The sequence below is a fragment of the Setaria italica genome, chromosome I (assembly GCF_000263155.2).
Source record: "Setaria italica strain Yugu1 chromosome I, Setaria_italica_v2.0, whole genome shotgun sequence".
Lineage (NCBI taxonomy): Eukaryota > Viridiplantae > Streptophyta > Magnoliopsida > Poales > Poaceae > Setaria > Setaria italica.
Window position 1 is genome coordinate 32816603 of NC_028450.1, and position 15906 is coordinate 32832508.

At 47.9% G+C, this 15906-nt stretch overlaps 2 protein-coding genes across 2 annotated transcripts; both read left to right on the top strand.

The window, feature by feature from the left end:
* Positions 1–238: 238 nt before the first annotated feature.
* LOC101760595 (GATA transcription factor 5) lies at positions 239–2438 on the top strand. Its single transcript, XM_004953222.4, has 3 exons — positions 239–463; positions 583–903; positions 1035–2438. Exons 1-3 carry the CDS (start codon positions 284–286, stop codon positions 1857–1859), a joined length of 1326 nt encoding a protein of 441 aa, XP_004953279.1. The 5' UTR covers positions 239–283; the 3' UTR covers positions 1860–2438.
* An 8037-nt stretch (positions 2439–10475) lies between these two features.
* On the top strand, positions 10476–14218 carry LOC101761000 (cytochrome P450 76C2). The gene is made up of 2 exons (XM_004953223.3): positions 10476–11357; positions 13426–14218. The coding sequence occupies exons 1-2, from the start codon at positions 10479–10481 to the stop codon at positions 14035–14037; spliced, it is 1491 nt and encodes a 496-aa protein (XP_004953280.2). The 5' UTR covers positions 10476–10478; the 3' UTR covers positions 14038–14218.
* Positions 14219–15906: the final 1688 nt, after the last annotated feature.

Below are 15906 nucleotides of genomic sequence, written 5' to 3' on the forward strand. Positions count from 1 at the left end.
CGAGTAGGAGAGCCATACTCGTACTGCTCATTCGTACAGTATACGGAGCATAGTAAAACACTTAAATGCAGTACTAGGAGAACAGATTCATTATTTTGGGGGACTAGACTACTTTAGGAGTTCAAATTAGTGGTAATAAAGAATTACAGAGACTAGAGACGGCGGCTAGGGGCAATCGAAACTGCTACCGGTACAAGCGGGGAAAAGGGTGGGGGTGGGGGGAGCGGGAGGAGGGAAAACCACAGTGCATTTGTTGCGCGCACGGACTTTTGGCAGCCATTCAATGACCCACCAGACGCTCATCTCTTCCGCCCCTGCCTTTTCCCCAGCTTCCCACTCCCTCCACGCCTCCACGCCTCTCCTTTTCACCCGCTCCTCCCCGTCTTCCTCCTCCTGCTCCCCTTCTGCTGCTGCAGCCGCTCCCGCCATGGCGTCGTTCGTCGCGCACCACCACGGCTCCCTGGTAAGCGCCTCCCTCGCTCGCTCGCGACGGTTGCTGCAAGAAGAAAGTTTGCTTTTTTTATTTTGCGATATGCTCCTGGAAACTGATGAGAGTTTTGGTTTCTGTGTGCGGTTTTTCAGGTGGAGAGGGAGGGGAGGATGGCCGCGCTGAGGAGTAGCCTCAGGCCGTGCGAGGCGGCGGAGGAGGTGGACGTCGCGCCGGCGGCGTGTGGGGCGGCCGACAGGGGCGCGGGCCTTTTTGGGGACGGGTTCTCCGTCGAGGACCTGCTGGACCTCGAGGACCTCTGCGAGGTGGACAAGGACTGCGCCGAGCTGGGCGAGGCGACGCCGGCGCCGGCGGCCGTGGAGGAGGACAAGCTGTCCAGTGACTCGCACGGGTCGTCGGTGGTGTCGTACGAGCTCATGGCGCTGCCGCCGCCAGTGATAGACCTCTCGCTGCCGGTAAGATTCTGAAGGCTTTGACTCCGTCCTTCGCCGGCAAGGCGGCGCCTTTTTTCCTTTTTTTTTTTGCACTTGGTTTCGTTCCTGGCTTGGCTGGTTGTTGAGGGTTCTTTTGTGCGTGCCATGTGCAGGCGCATGACGCAGAGGAGCTGGAGTGGGTGTCCCGTATCATGGACGACTCGCTCGCCGAGCTCCCGCCGCCGCCGAGGCTACCTGCGGCGCCCCTAGCAGCAGCAGCGCGCCGGCCGCCGCTGGAACGCGCGGTGCCAGCGCCGGCGGCGCCGGCCCCTATGCGGAGCCCGACGATATGCGCGCTGTCGACGGAGGCGCTGGTGCCCGTGAAGGCGCGGCGCAGCAAGCGCTCCCGCGCCTCCGTGTGGTCGCTGTCCGGCGGCGCGCCCCCCTCGGACTCGACGTCGTCGTCGTCCACGACCACGACGTCGTCCTGCTCCTCGTCCGCGTCGTTCTCGTCGTTCCTCTTCCTGCCGGCGGAGTCGCCGCCCCCGTTCTGGGCCGCGCACCTCCTCGGCGAGGCGCCGCCGCGCGGCTCCAAGAAGTCCAAGCACGGGAAGCACGGCAAGAACAACGGCAAGCCCAAGAAGCGCGGCCGCAAGCCGAAGCACCACCCGGCGGCGTCCCATTTCGCGGGCGGAGCCGCGGCCTCACCGCCGGTCCCCGGCGACCGCCGCTGCAGCCACTGCGGCGTGCAGAAGACGCCACAGTGGCGCGCGGGCCCCGAGGGCGCCAAGACGCTGTGCAACGCGTGCGGGGTCCGCTACAAGTCCGGGCGGCTCCTCCCTGAGTACCGGCCTGCGTGCAGCCCCACGTTCGTGAGCAGCATCCACTCCAACTCCCACCGCAAGGTGCTTGAGATGCGGCGCAAGAAAGAGGGCGTCGTCCTCATCCCCGGCCCGGCCCCGCTCCCGGCCGCCGCGCCGGCCGTCGCGTCGTTCTAAGCCGGCGCTGTACATTTTTCACCCCCTCCCCGGTCGAAGTATTAGCATGTTGTACCGTACCTGGATTTTTTCCTGTTCTTTCGCTTTCACTATTTAGTTTGGCTGTACTACTAGCTAGAACTCAGAATTGTAGAAGCTTTATTAGGTCGAATTAGGTGTAGGGATTAAGATTTCCATGGTTTTAGTATTAGCTAGGTTTGTTAGGGTATGAATGGCCATAGTACTTGTGCCAGTAGTAGTTGTTGAGAACTCGGTGAGGGTCTTCACAAGAAAAGCTGTGCTTGGCCTGGCCTATGAGGATTGAGGTTTGGGGCGCTGCTGAGTGCTGAGAAAGGGAGGCAGAAGTGACAAGAAAGTTAGGCGTGCCTTGGCGCGGAACAAGGAACTGACTGCCTTGTTGTAATCGAGGGGGGTCAGACGAATACTAGAGTGCTTGGCGTGCCGTGCCACGTCTCGCCTGCATCATCACTTCACGTTGCTGGTGCCATGTCTTTCTGTCGATAGCCCATTCGATGCTTGTATTGCACTGGGATGCATTGGTACTGACTGAAAGAAAAGCTTACCATACGTTTGCTGATACAGTGCGGAGTAGAGGTGAGAAATCTGTGCTAGATTTGCTGCTCAGTGATGAGAGTGCGATACAATCGGACTGGAAATGAAATCCTCGTAGGGGGCATCTGCGTACGGCTACGTCTGTTGTACGATGGCGCATGGTACCTTGCGTGCATGGGCGGGCGATCACTTCTGAAACCAGACCAGCCTTTTCTTTTCACTGCTCTCGGACCGCCGAGCCTCGCCATTCTGGCCAGGTGCCTCGGTTCTCGTGCACCGCGCAATTTAATACTCGATCCACGCGAATGCTTTGGCAGCAGCAGTTGCAGCAGCGCTGGGACGCTGCCAATGCCGGGCCTCGTGATGTGCCGGCTGCCGGTGGTCCGCGTGTACCTCCACCGCGCGCTTTGAAAATGTTGTTATACGCGCTTTTTTTTTGAAATAATTGTACGCGTTTTATGTAATAATACCGTAAACCGTAACGTGTATTTATACGTTTGTACTGTATTTGAAAAAAAAAACGTAACGTGTATTATTTCTTCGTGGTCAGTAGTAACTTGTTAGACACCTCGCCGACTCGTAACACAACCAGGAATTATAATAGGGGGCCTTAGGAAGAACTATCAATATCTCATAATATATACTTCGAAAACATAGGTCAGAGATTTGCATATCACCAATTTTTTTGCTCTAAACACTAGCACACGATCTTTTAAATTCCTGTGTTACACAAACTTTTATACTTGCATTAGAAAGACATGACAAATAGAGAATGAGATAAGAAATTGGAATGTCCATTGCCTGCTTAACTGTGCGTAATAATGCATCTGTGCATAAGGCAAGAGCATGGCACAAGCATGATGGGGCTCATTCTATCCGTGCAATCAAAGAAAATGTTAGTTATCTACGTGTACTGGAAATAGTGGTTTGAAAGGAACCAACGAATCTTTTTTTACCCATATGAAAGATTACATGGGCATTTTAAAGGCCGTAAGCATGTCCTTATTCAGCTGATGATCACACCCTCACGTAAATGAGATTGATCGAGTGTTAACCAAGGGTAAAATCGACCTATACACGACTACAATAGCTTCCTCATATGTATATTTAGTTTCGATGATAGGTGTTGCGAGTCCAAGATCTTTGGAGAAGCGAGATCTCGGCGGCCACGCAACACCCATATCCCTAGAGGAAGGTTTGAAAGAAATCACGGCGGTGCTGCAGCTGCGGCAACCCGCCAGCAGCTATAGTGAATGGAAACGTAAAGATAGTCATTGGTGCTTGCGCCTACAACCAATACAAATCATCAGAAGTCTTGCTAATGAAGTTAAAGTCCATGTAACTTGGAGTCACATCTCCAATAGGACTTATAATGACACAAGAGTCGTGAGCCGTTCATGTAATCGGCAAGCCCTCGAGTTTTTGTTAAGGGTGTGTTGTATTTTAAGCCATGGGCTTGGTCTTAGTCAAATTACACTCATGCCCCTTAGTCTGAGTTTAGTGAGGTTAGCCAACGGTCGATCGACGAAATTGTTTTATACAAGAACTGTTGTTGAATGTTCCGTCGAATGTGGACGCCACAAAGCTTACGTTCAACGTTCCTGAACTGGAGGGAGCAAAAGCATGAGGCCAGGGAGCATTCATGTTCATTGATCACAAGGTGTAAGGAAATTTGCCTCGTTACAAGTATGGTAACTGGTAAGCAACCGAAAGACTCGCTAAAAGGTTTGGCACGAACAAAAGCTTAAAAGGTGGACTTGTTATCATGTTGGCACGGAAATCAAACGCTCCTTGTTATTGAAAAGTTGGGTTGATGGCCTGTTCGCTTCAGCTTATAAGTCGGTTGAAAAGCTGAAATAGCTGATTTGTTATGAGAGAAAAACACTGTTTAGTGGCTGATAAGCCGGCTGAATAAGCTGAAGCGAACAGGCTAAATGGCGGGGGGTGTATGGATCATGAGTGAGAGGTGGCACTTTTTTTTTCACTGCTTTGGTTTGCTTTGCACAGTTGCATCGCACCTATTGTTCCCGGTGCGGAGATCCTGATCACAGCGCACAATTGGTCCCTCGGCCGAATTACCGAACCCAAAGGACAAGCTGAAAGCCTGAAACTACAGCGCCAAACGAACCGACCTCAGCTTCAGTTACCCGGAATTCGCGTGGCGGAGCATGTGCAACTTGAATTCCTGGAACCGCCGGAATCGGGAGCACGGAGCAGAGTTGCGTATGGGCAACGGGGAGGCCGTTCCGATCTGCCGTCAGATTGGGTGTCCGAGAAGCAATGCGGGGGTGTGGTACGCGGAGGCGGGTGTGTTTGGGCGGCGGAACAAGCGGATCACGCGAACTGGGGTCGCCGTCGCCGTCGCGGGCGGGCCACCGGTCCCGGCGATAAGGCCCGGCCGGGGATCATGAGACGGGACGGGATGATGACACATGCGCGCAGGCGGAGGCAGGAGCGGTGCACCTCGCACCAGTTTCTTCATCATGTGACCCGGCCGGTGGCCCTACCGGCGTCGGCCGGCCGGCCGGCGCGGTGGGCGTTGGCGGATTGAATTATCTGTACGACCGGGTTTGTTAGTGGTTAATTGCTGATGCGCCCGTAGTAATGCAATCCTAGTACAGAGCACGGATGGATCCGAGTACTCACTACCCTTCCTAGTATAAACTTTTTTTTTTACCGTGCTAGGATTGTGGCATCCGATGTTAACTCTGCTTGATTCTCTACCATGGACATCGCACAGGAGTGAGGAAGCTTTTCTGCGTTTGGGATGCGTTTCTCTTCTTTTTTGTCTATGCTTTGGCCCTCTTTTCTGAAAGTTTCCTGTGCAATAATCGTAGTGGTATAGTAATTCAGATCGCTGGAGCCCTCTGTATCCCCATATCATGTGTCAGCAAAGGGTTACGGAGGCCTCCTACTCGTTCAAATGGCGCACCTGCTGTTGGAACGGCACCTGCCTAAGCTTTTAGCTTTTGATTTGATAACTGAAGCTGTTTCGAGTGAAAACCGATTGATAATGCCCTACTTTTTGACCGGGACGGCATTCCTGCCTAGTAAAAGCGTAGGTTTAACTAGGAACACCAGCGAAGACGTATTCTGCCGTGGAGCCCGATGCGCATGCGCACTGCGGATTAGTTTCCACGGCTAGCGCGTAAGATTCTTGAGACATCGGGCATGCGATAGGGAGCTGTCCCCGTCCGTCTTGGAACTACCGGGTCATGACCCATGAGACCGATCGATCAGGCCGCCGGCGCTCGGTTTCTAGCGTGAGAGCTACTACTGCTTGTTTGAACTGGGCTGGAGTCAGAATACTGCACAGCGTCGTTCTAGAGTCTGACTGGACGGCACGATCGGAGGTTCCTTCCTGCTTCACAACCTTGCCATGTACGAGTAGTTAAGAATTCGAACTATATTTTTGCCTTATTCATGTAATTGCAAAAAAATTCTATTCCTTCATGTTAATTATTATGGGATATAACGAAGAAAGAAAGAAAAGAACAAGTTCCAAAAAGAAAAAACATGTGACTACTGATTATTTAGGTGCATATTATTGAAATTTCAAAATAACAAATGAATACAGGATATAATTTGCTTCTAAACCACGTCTATTGCTGTGAAAATAACCTAAAATAACTCTCTGAATTTGCTTCTAAATAATCCATCCCTCCCAAATAATCCACCTCCTCTAGTGCATGAGCGATTATAGTGTACTAAATTGATGGTTAGATGTTCTTGATTTTTATAATAATTTTATATTTTATCTTTTTTTTCTTACTAAATATCCTATGCAATCTCCGCACTAACGAATAAAGCATACGACCCCCTAGCGAACTATTTTAGGTTCATCATCTTCACCCAACTAATTTCGAGCCACTGCTCCACCGGACTCCAACGATCAATGTCCTCCGAAAGGTTATCTTCTGCCCTGTAACGTTATGATTAGCAGAGTATCTAAACACTTTGCTGACACATGATATGGAGATTCATTTCTACCATGGCATTTTAGAACACCGTGCTGTTTTCTTCTGTGCCTGCAACTGCGGCCACTGAAAGATCGCGCATCACGGCTGTAAAAGATGGTCTGGACCACGGATTGGCTCTCTGGGCTCTCGCAGGAGGCTGAGGCTGTCTTTCTTTGTCTCGCGCACACAGAGTATGGTCATGTTTGTTTTCACCCTCCTAAAATTTTAGCTCCTAAAAAATGATTAAAAGGTGACTAAAGAGCCAAACACTATGACTAAAAGTGACTAAAAATTTTTAAGATAGGAGCTCCACCCCTCCTAAAACCTCCTAAAGCCCATCCTGGACCCCCACTGCCCTCATTTATTGCCCCCCTCTCTCTCTCACCCTCCCTCCCGCCTAGACCCCGCCATTCCGCCCGCTGCCAGCGTCCTCCACGTCCGGACCCCGCCGGCGGCGTCCTTCCCGCCGCCCGCCGCACGGGCCGACCGGGCGCTCCCCCGCCGGATCCAGGCGAGGGAGGACCGGGAAGGGGGGGGGGGCGGGGGGGAGGAAGAAGAGGAGGGGAGGGGCACGGTGGCCGGGATTCGAGGGGAGGGGGTGGCGTCGGCGGGCGGACCAAGCGCCGACGGAGGGGCGGTGCGGCGCCAGCGACGGGCGAGCCAAGCGTCGGCGGAGGGGCGGAACGGTGCCGACGGAGGGGCGGTGCGGCGCCAGCGACGGCGAGCCAAGCACCGGCGGAGGGGCGGTGCGGGGCCGGCGGAGGGATGGTGCGGGGCCGGTGACGGGCAAGCCAAGTGCTGGCAGAGGGGCGGTGCGGGGCCGGCGGCGAGCGAGCCAAGCGCCGGCGAAGATTGGCACCAACAACAGGGGCATGGGGAAGGGCATCTTAGGTATTTTACCACTTCATTAATTGTCTTTAGTCACTCTTAGGAGGTGGAACCAAACATACTTTTAAGAGGTGCCTAAAAACTTTTAGAAGCTAAAACTTTAGGAGAGTGTAGGTTGGACCATGTTTGTTTCTGTTCTAGTCTCTCTTCTAAAGTTCTAATGTGCCTTTGTCTCTCTTCTCAACGATCACGTCGAGCACATAGGCTACCCATTAGTCCATTTTGTCTGTCTGTGGCTTGATTAACATCCCAGTTAAGCTGATGCTAGTTCTAGCTCTTTGGGAGCATTTTCTATCACAAATGTTGGTTCCAGCCTTCTGCTTACAGAGCTTTTATGTTTTTCTTTTGTTTGGAATGGTCGCCGCATTGAAATGCCAGAACCGAGCGGGAGTGACACTGAGCTTTCAGGCCAGTATAGAATATCTCTACAGCAGCCATACGTGGCGTCCATCAAGTCGACAGGTTTAAAGGAACCTCACGGTAAGGATCAACCTGGCATAATCGCATCCCACCACGCAAAGAAGTGGAGATTTTTGAAACATTTATCGTGTGGTTCTAATTAATCCATCCGTCCTGACGCGGTTCGGCGGTTACGCGGTTATGCCACATGCTGTGGATAGACTCGACTGCACCGGTGGTGTTGGCACAGTCATCAGGGGCTCAGGGCCCGGCCAATCAACTAGGCCCTTGTATTTCTGGATATCTTTAGTGCTTGACAAGTACGAAATGAAGCGTCTAGTTCTTGTTCCTTTGCCAAATGCAGGGGGAAAGCACCCAGGTCCAAATTGCGTGCTTAGTTAATACTGCATGTGTCGATGACATCGAAGAAGTGGATAAGTGCTGGATTTCTGATGGAATTTTTCAAAGACCGATATCCTATGGTGTAAAGTATGTTCACCATCACCAATCTACTGATCAAAGCTTGTTTACCTTTGCATCGATCATCGATCTTGTCTGACAAAGCCAGCAGCATAGCAGAGACAGGTGATGGTAATTACAATCTGGTCAAGATCAACACTTGCATGTGCATGGGCCATTTGGAGACACTAGCTGGAGCAGTACAAACGGTGATACGGCCACTCAGAAAGTTAGTTAGGAATATTGAGGCCTCGGCACGGGAACGCCAGACCTGTGAGTAATTGGTTGCGCTCACGCCACGCGAAGAGGGTGTTTGGATACTTAGATGCTAAACTTTAGCAGTGTCACATCGGATGTTCGGATGCTAATTAGGAGGACTAAACATGAGTTAATTATAAAACTAATTGCAGAACCCTGTGCTAATTCGCGAGACAATTCTATTAAGCCTTATTAATCCATCATTAGCAAAATGGTTACTGTAGCATCATATTGTCAAATCATGGACTAATTAGGCTTAATAGATTCGTGTCGCGAATTATACTTCATCTGTGCAATTAGTTTTTATAATTAGCCTATGTTTAATACTTCTAATTAGCATCCAAACATCCGATGTGACAGGTGCTAAATTTTAGCAGGGTTTATCCAAACACCCCAAAACACATCTCGATCAGTGGTTGGCTGGCCGACGCCGATCCTGATGTCAATGGACAGCAGTTGGCCTCCGACCGATCCTTGACAGCGAGGGAAGGAACCAACGCGAGGGTCAATTCTCTGTTAACTAATCTGAGGCCGACGGGTTCGGGCTACAAAGGTAGCTCACCAGCGCAGTCGCAGTGAGGTCACTCGGTGCCGGAGCAAACAACTTTAGACGTAGGAGTTGCTGGACTCGCTGTGGTCTGTCGCCTGTGGGTGGTGACGCTAGTGCTAGTGAGTGGTTTCCGTTTGCCGAGCTCTCGCGGCTCCCGATCTTTGACTCCTTGTCCTCAGCGTTTCTGGTAGGAATTTACTTGGATCGGACTGTAGATTCGTTGTAATCGATGCAGATTTCAGGCCCAGTTGATCGAGCTCGGTGAAGAGAGGATTTCTCTCTCTCGAATGACATAAGAGAGAACTGAACTCAGTGGGGAATCGAAAGACGTGTGCCTTCGCCGCTGCTTCAGAAAAGCTAGCACGATTGCAAGATATACTTTGGACACCTTGCTGCGGTTTTCTCCCTTCGCCTTTACCTTTCTTCTCCTTTCGGTCGCTCTCTCTTTGTACTTTGGCTAATGGCTGAGCTTGTCCCTCTTTGAGCACTCTGCGTGATCTCGTTTTGCGCTTCTTTGGTTGTCAGGCACCGTGGAGATTCACAAAGATGCAATATATTATTCGCCATGCAAACCTATTTGATGATCACAATTCACAACATCCTGCAGTCTACTTGTCTCCATCTTATTTTTTTCTTTGTGATGAAATGAAACCCTGGCTCTGGCTATCCTACATATATTTCGAAGTTAAACAACATCGGGCCGAAGCGGATGTCAGGATGGGATGTCCATGTTTGGGGTGGGCTGAATCCTACCGATTTAGAAGATTGGGCCACTATGGCCTGGTTTGGTTTACGCTGATTATTTTTAAGCACCCGTCACATCGATGTTTAGATACTAATTAGAAGTATTAAACGTAGACTATTTACAAAATCCACTACATAAGCGGAGACTAAACGGCGAGACGAATCTATTAAGCCTAATTAGTCCATAATTTGACAATGTGTTGCTACAGTAAATATTTGCTAATGATGGATTAATTAGGCTTAATAGATTCGTCTCGCCGTTTAGCCTCCACTTATGTAATGGGTTTTGTAAATAGTCTATGTTTAATACTCCTAATTAGTATCTAAACATTCGATGTGATAGGTGCTAAAAATAAGCAAACGGAACCAAACAGCCCCTGACTCAGTTCAAAGCAAATTTAGCCCCACCGAAAGAAGACCCATCTTCCCCGTTCTAATCTGGCATGTATTTTAAACAATTTTTAGCCGAGGAATCATTAGGAATTCCGTTGAACATACTCCTCGTGCACGCTTGAGCTTCAGGGGGGATTCCGAAATTGTTGTGTGTCCGTTCTTCTCCAATGCGACTGTAATTCAAAGAAAGTCCAACAAAAAAATTGCTCCAAGTCGATCTGCACAACTCCGCGCGCATGTAACATGCGATGCAAACACTGCACAATGGTTCGTACAAATTAAACGAGCACAGTGCGTGTACGGATTTGACGTGGAACTTACCAAATTTGATAAGTTTTTCTAAAAGCGATATGAGCCGTATAATGGTTCAGTATAAGTAGAGGTGGAGTGCGCATTGCATCATTCATCCTGGACACCATGGCGGCGTCGTTCCTGCTAGCTGTGGTGTTATGCCTCACTGCCATCCTCGTGTTCACTCATGCCTTGTGGCTAATAACAGACGGCCGCCGGCGTCGACTCCCTCCTGGACCCTGGCCACTTCCGGTCATCGGCAGCCTCCACGCTGTCACGTGGAGCAGGCCACACCGCTCGCTCGCGCACGTCGCCGAGCGCTACGGCCCGCTCATGTGCATCTGGTTTGGCCGGCACCCCACCGTCGTCGTCTCCACGCCGGACGCCGCGCGCAAGATATTGACCAACTCTGAACTGGCTGGCCGTACCGTCCTAGACACCATGCTCGCCGAGGGACACTCTGCCGATTCCGTCCTCCTCCTACCGCCGGGCAACAAGTGGCGCGCGATGCGGAGGCTCGCCATGGCCGAGCTGTTCACCAAGGGCCAGCTCGACGCGCGGCTGCAGCTGCGGCAGGAGAAGGTGCAAGAGCTGGTGCTCTACGTCTCCGAGCACGCGGCGCGCGGCGAGCCAGTCGACGTCGGGCATGCCGTGTTCATGACGGTCATAAACGTCGTGTCACGCTCCTTGTTCTCCGCCGACATTGGATCCCGGGAGCTGCGGGATAAGGTGAAGGAGGCCGCTCAGCTGCTCTCAACGCCAACATTATCAGACATCTTCCCATCCTTGGCGCCCGCCGACCTCCAAGGTGCGCGGAGTAGGATGGGTGCACTGGTCAGGTACGCCCATCGGATCATTGATGAGCAATATATGCGTAGAAGGCGTGGTCGGGACGCCGGACAACCAAGAAAGGACGACATGATGGACGTGGCGATAGACAAGGAGAAGGAATGGGAAGAGGAGGGCAGTGAGATGAACTATGGTGCCATCAAAGGCTTGATCACGGTATGTGCGTCCACGTTCACCAATATCTAGTGGTTGATCCTTGTCTATAGAAGTTTTTCTAAGAAAAAGGGGGAAAAGTTGAAAAAGAGGAAGCAAGAAGGATATGGGTTTTCTCCGACGAAGGCTCGGTTCGGGGTTGGGGTTGAGGACTACCGGATTAGAGGGATGGCCAAGGGAGGTGGTGGTCTGGTAGTGGTGGCAAGTTGAGGAACCATAGGCTTAAGTGGCGGTGACGCCACCGGCTAGGCGGTGGAGGCTAACCAGCGGATGGGGTCGGTGACAGGAGCAGAAGAGAAGCAATTGTTAGGAAAAGTGGGATGGGAGGGTAGCGGCGGGAGGTGGGGGAAGCAGTGAGACATCTGGCCTTAAGGTTGCATGATATGTTGTCAGTGTTGAACAATAAGGATATAAGGGCGATAATAGTGCCAAGGAGAAAGAGACGAGGAAGAGAATATTAACACGAGGTAAATATGTGATGGTGGACTGGCTCATAGAACCTGCACGGATTCAAACCGTTCTCTAAAATACCATAGCATCTAGCAATGGGGCATTAATGCCTTGTGCACACCAAAATGAACATACTCCATCCATTCAAAAAATACAAGGATTTAAGAATTGATCTTAACTCAACAACACTACCGTTTGACTAAAATCATAGAAAAGAATAATAATATGTATGATATCAAATGGGCATCACTAGATCTATTATAAGAAAATTTTTATAATTTATTTATTTGGTAAATTTTAAGGCTCTTTTCTATAAATATGATCAAACTTGCAAACTCAAAAGTTCTTATATTTTGTGATGACGAAGGCAATAGATTAATTAACTAGTCCATCAATCAACATGTGCCCTGCATAGATTAATAACTTTGAGAGGCATGAGTATTAGAAATTCATTAAAAAAATAGTAACCATAGTCTATAGCTAATAATCAAAATTGTTTACCTTGCACTCTCTTCATTTGTTAAATATTCTAACACAATACCCATATGAATTCATACTTATCTTTGTCTGATTGTGATAGACTTTAGTTAGTAATTGCTTATACGGTTTCTACCCACCACCATATTTTTTCATTTTGCATCACACATCCATGTGTATTATATATATTTAATTGAACTCTTAGTTTGATCTTATGTGTTTACTATGAGACCGGTGTTCTCACTATTGCTTCCACCATAGACGTATGTGTGGGTGTGTCTACACACACACACACACACACACACACATATGGTTAGTCTACATGATAACACATTATGTATACCTTAAGTTAGTATTTTTTATATTAACAATGGTAGAAATAGGTAATTTATAATTTTAGTATTGGTGTACATTATTTTTATATAGTGATATGTGTAAGCAATTCAGATTCAGATTTAGTATTTTTATGTTATTTATAATAATAGTATATATGGGTAATATAGGTCTAAATTAAGGGTTTGCTTAAGTTATCTTGTACCATGGCATAATTAGATAATTTAGATGAATATTTTGGGGTCAATTTAGGTTATTTTTATAATAAAATAGGTTGTTAATTAGATATATTCAAGGGTTACTTTGAAGTGTTTTTATAATGATAGAGTTATGTAATTTTTTAGAAAATATAATATATTCAATGGCTATGATCGTTAGAGTATATCAGACAGATGACTCGATGGTTCTAATTTTTGTGAGAATTTCGAAGATTTATCTTTCATTTTTAGCGCGTCTTGTGAGGATTAATGTGGAAATGAACTTCAAATTACGAATAGCAAGATTTTTAAGAGAATAAAGGGTGCAAAATGGGAGAGGATAGAAAAACTAAAAAAACATGTTAACCTAGAAAAAACAATATGTGGCTTTATATTAAGAAAAAATAGGTGCCCAAGTTCACCTCTAATCCTCAATTAATTTAATTAATCTAAGTAGTCCGGATGTACGTCCATGCTCTCTGCCAATTGTGAGTTAAACTTCATTTCTCAAGGTGGAAATATTCGGAAAAGGAAGGGCCAATGATCATACTGTTGAAATATTTTAAGTTCCATTGCCATGATCGGTTTCTCTACCTATAATCAATATATTTCAGGATCTCTTCGTAGGAGGAAGTGAGACAGTTTCAAGTACAGTTGAGTGGGCAATGGCAGAATTATTGCAAAGCTCGGAATCAATGAAGATGGTAAGGGAGGAGCTCAAGACGGTTATTGGCACTAAAGGGCAAGTTGTCGAGTCTGACATTAGCCAACTTCCCTATTTGCAAGCCGTGGTAAAAGAAACTTTACGACTTCATCCCGCAATTACACTAGCATTTCAGCGGGCAATGGCTACGGTGCAAATAGAAGGATACAACATCCCCAAAGGAACCGGCATAGTAATAAACATATGGGCAATTAATCGAAAGTCTAAAATGTGGGTTGAGCCAGAGAAATTTATGCCCGAGAGGTTTATCGGCAAAGACATCAGCTTTTGGGGCAAGGATTTTGAGTTCATTCCATTCAGTGCTGGGCGTCGTCAGTGCCTTGGACTGCCTTTAGCATATAGAATGGTGCATTTGGTTCTTGGGTCACTGTTGTACCACTTTGATTGGAGGCTTCCTAATGATGTCAAGGACAACGGTATTGACATGAGTGAAAAGTCCGGAGCCATTATGGTTTCGATGGCTACTCCACTCAAAGCCATAGCTAAAGAGTGTGATGAATAAAAGGTCCCCTGTAACAAGTCGACCATATCACGACTATTGTAGACCGAGGAGTCATATTTCACGGTAAGATAGTAATGGCATGAGAATGTGAAACACCATATTGTTGTAATCCATGCCTAATAAAACATCCATATGTAAGAAAGGTTTACTATCAGTATGGTTCACCAAAATTGCAGCCAAATATTACTGTTTGTGTAATAAATTTAGGTTTGCCGGTGTCGCCCAATCAAACCCAAGCCCTATCTACTACATGTATTAATGACCCTGGGATCGGCGCGCTCTCAGGGCATGAGCTACTGTAGCAGAATGGGATGTGGTGAGCTCTGCAAAACTTCTGTTCGATGTGCGATTGAACCAATTTCATCATGCACCGAAGGCTCTAGCAAGCGACAGGGAAGGACACATGCACGCTGTGATATTTTATCTGTATCAGCAAAATAACACCAAAGGATCTGGACGTGCTTTTACTGTTCACAATATGGTTTCCCATATACTGTTCGTGTTATTTTAGGAAAAGGTAGAAGCTAAAGGTGCTCGGTTATCTTTGCTAATGTCCGCCGTAGCACTGTCCATGAAGTGCAGCATTATTCAGATACAATATGGTCAATGTGCTCGAGGTTATCTTTTTTACGCTTTGTGACACTGCACTTGCTACTTTCACGTGTGATACTTGCTAATTTCTTTACTTCATTTCTTCGCAAGTTTCTTCAAATTATGATAAGTTCACAAGATCCACCTGAATAATTTATTACTAAATTATATTTCATTTTTATATGAACCATGCACGTAGCATGTAGTAAACGTCTAAGAATCAAAGAATTCTTAGACAAGGAAGTTATTATATATATGGCGTTCGGAGGACCAGTACAACACAAGTAGTAGTTGATTTGGGGTTCATATGTCATCAATTCAATTTTGGGTTCCATTTCAATTTGTTTTCTTATTTGATGTGATACATTGCGATGATGAATTAAACACATACGCTTTTCTATTTTTACTTTGCACTTGATACAAGTGCGCATAGCCCGCTAATCTGGCTAGTTAATTTTGGTCGTCAACGGTTCATCATCCGAATGTGGCTGGTGCTGAATCAACGTCGCCACGCCGTGGGCTTGAGCTGTACATTGGACCCTTAAACGGGCCTAACCGATCAAATAATGCGAACATTGTCATTAAAAGGGCCCTTTTCGTGTGTGTGTGTGTGTGTGTGTGTGTGTGTGTGTGTGTGTGTGTGTGTGTGTGTGATCCCACTTATTTTCTTGCCAACTGTATTTTTGGACAGCTTTGGTTTCTTGCGAATGGTTTGCTTGCTTACTGATTACTGGTCGTGTATCCGTGCAAGATGCAAGCCAGCAACACGCCAGGCACCCATAACTAATAATCCGCGGCTGCCAGATGAAACGTTTTCAATACACAAGTAAACCCCTCTCGTTTGGCCGTCAACATTATTCTTAATCCGAGAAGGCAGCAAGCACATGGCACAGAACAAAATCTTCCCCAGTGGACAATGCGATCGCAAAGATATCTTAATAAAATCACGCTAATCAGAGGAACAGGACAAAAGTTAGCTTTTGGCGCCCGGTACCGGGAAATGCAGCACATGCCACGATTGGAATGCAAGATTTTCCCTTTAAAAAATTAGGATGATGCAGGGATATTGCACAAACAACTGTATTAAGCCATGGATGCTATCGGAAATCACTCCGGATAAAAAAATAGTGGTCAGCCAGCCCGATTGGGAACTTGGTTTAGCAAAACCTGACGGGACAGCAACAACAATTGTTGTACATTGTGCTAACAGGATACCCTAGTAGAGTATTCTAGGCCAGGCTAACATGGATTCTTGAGTTTCGAGGGGTAACTTTTTGG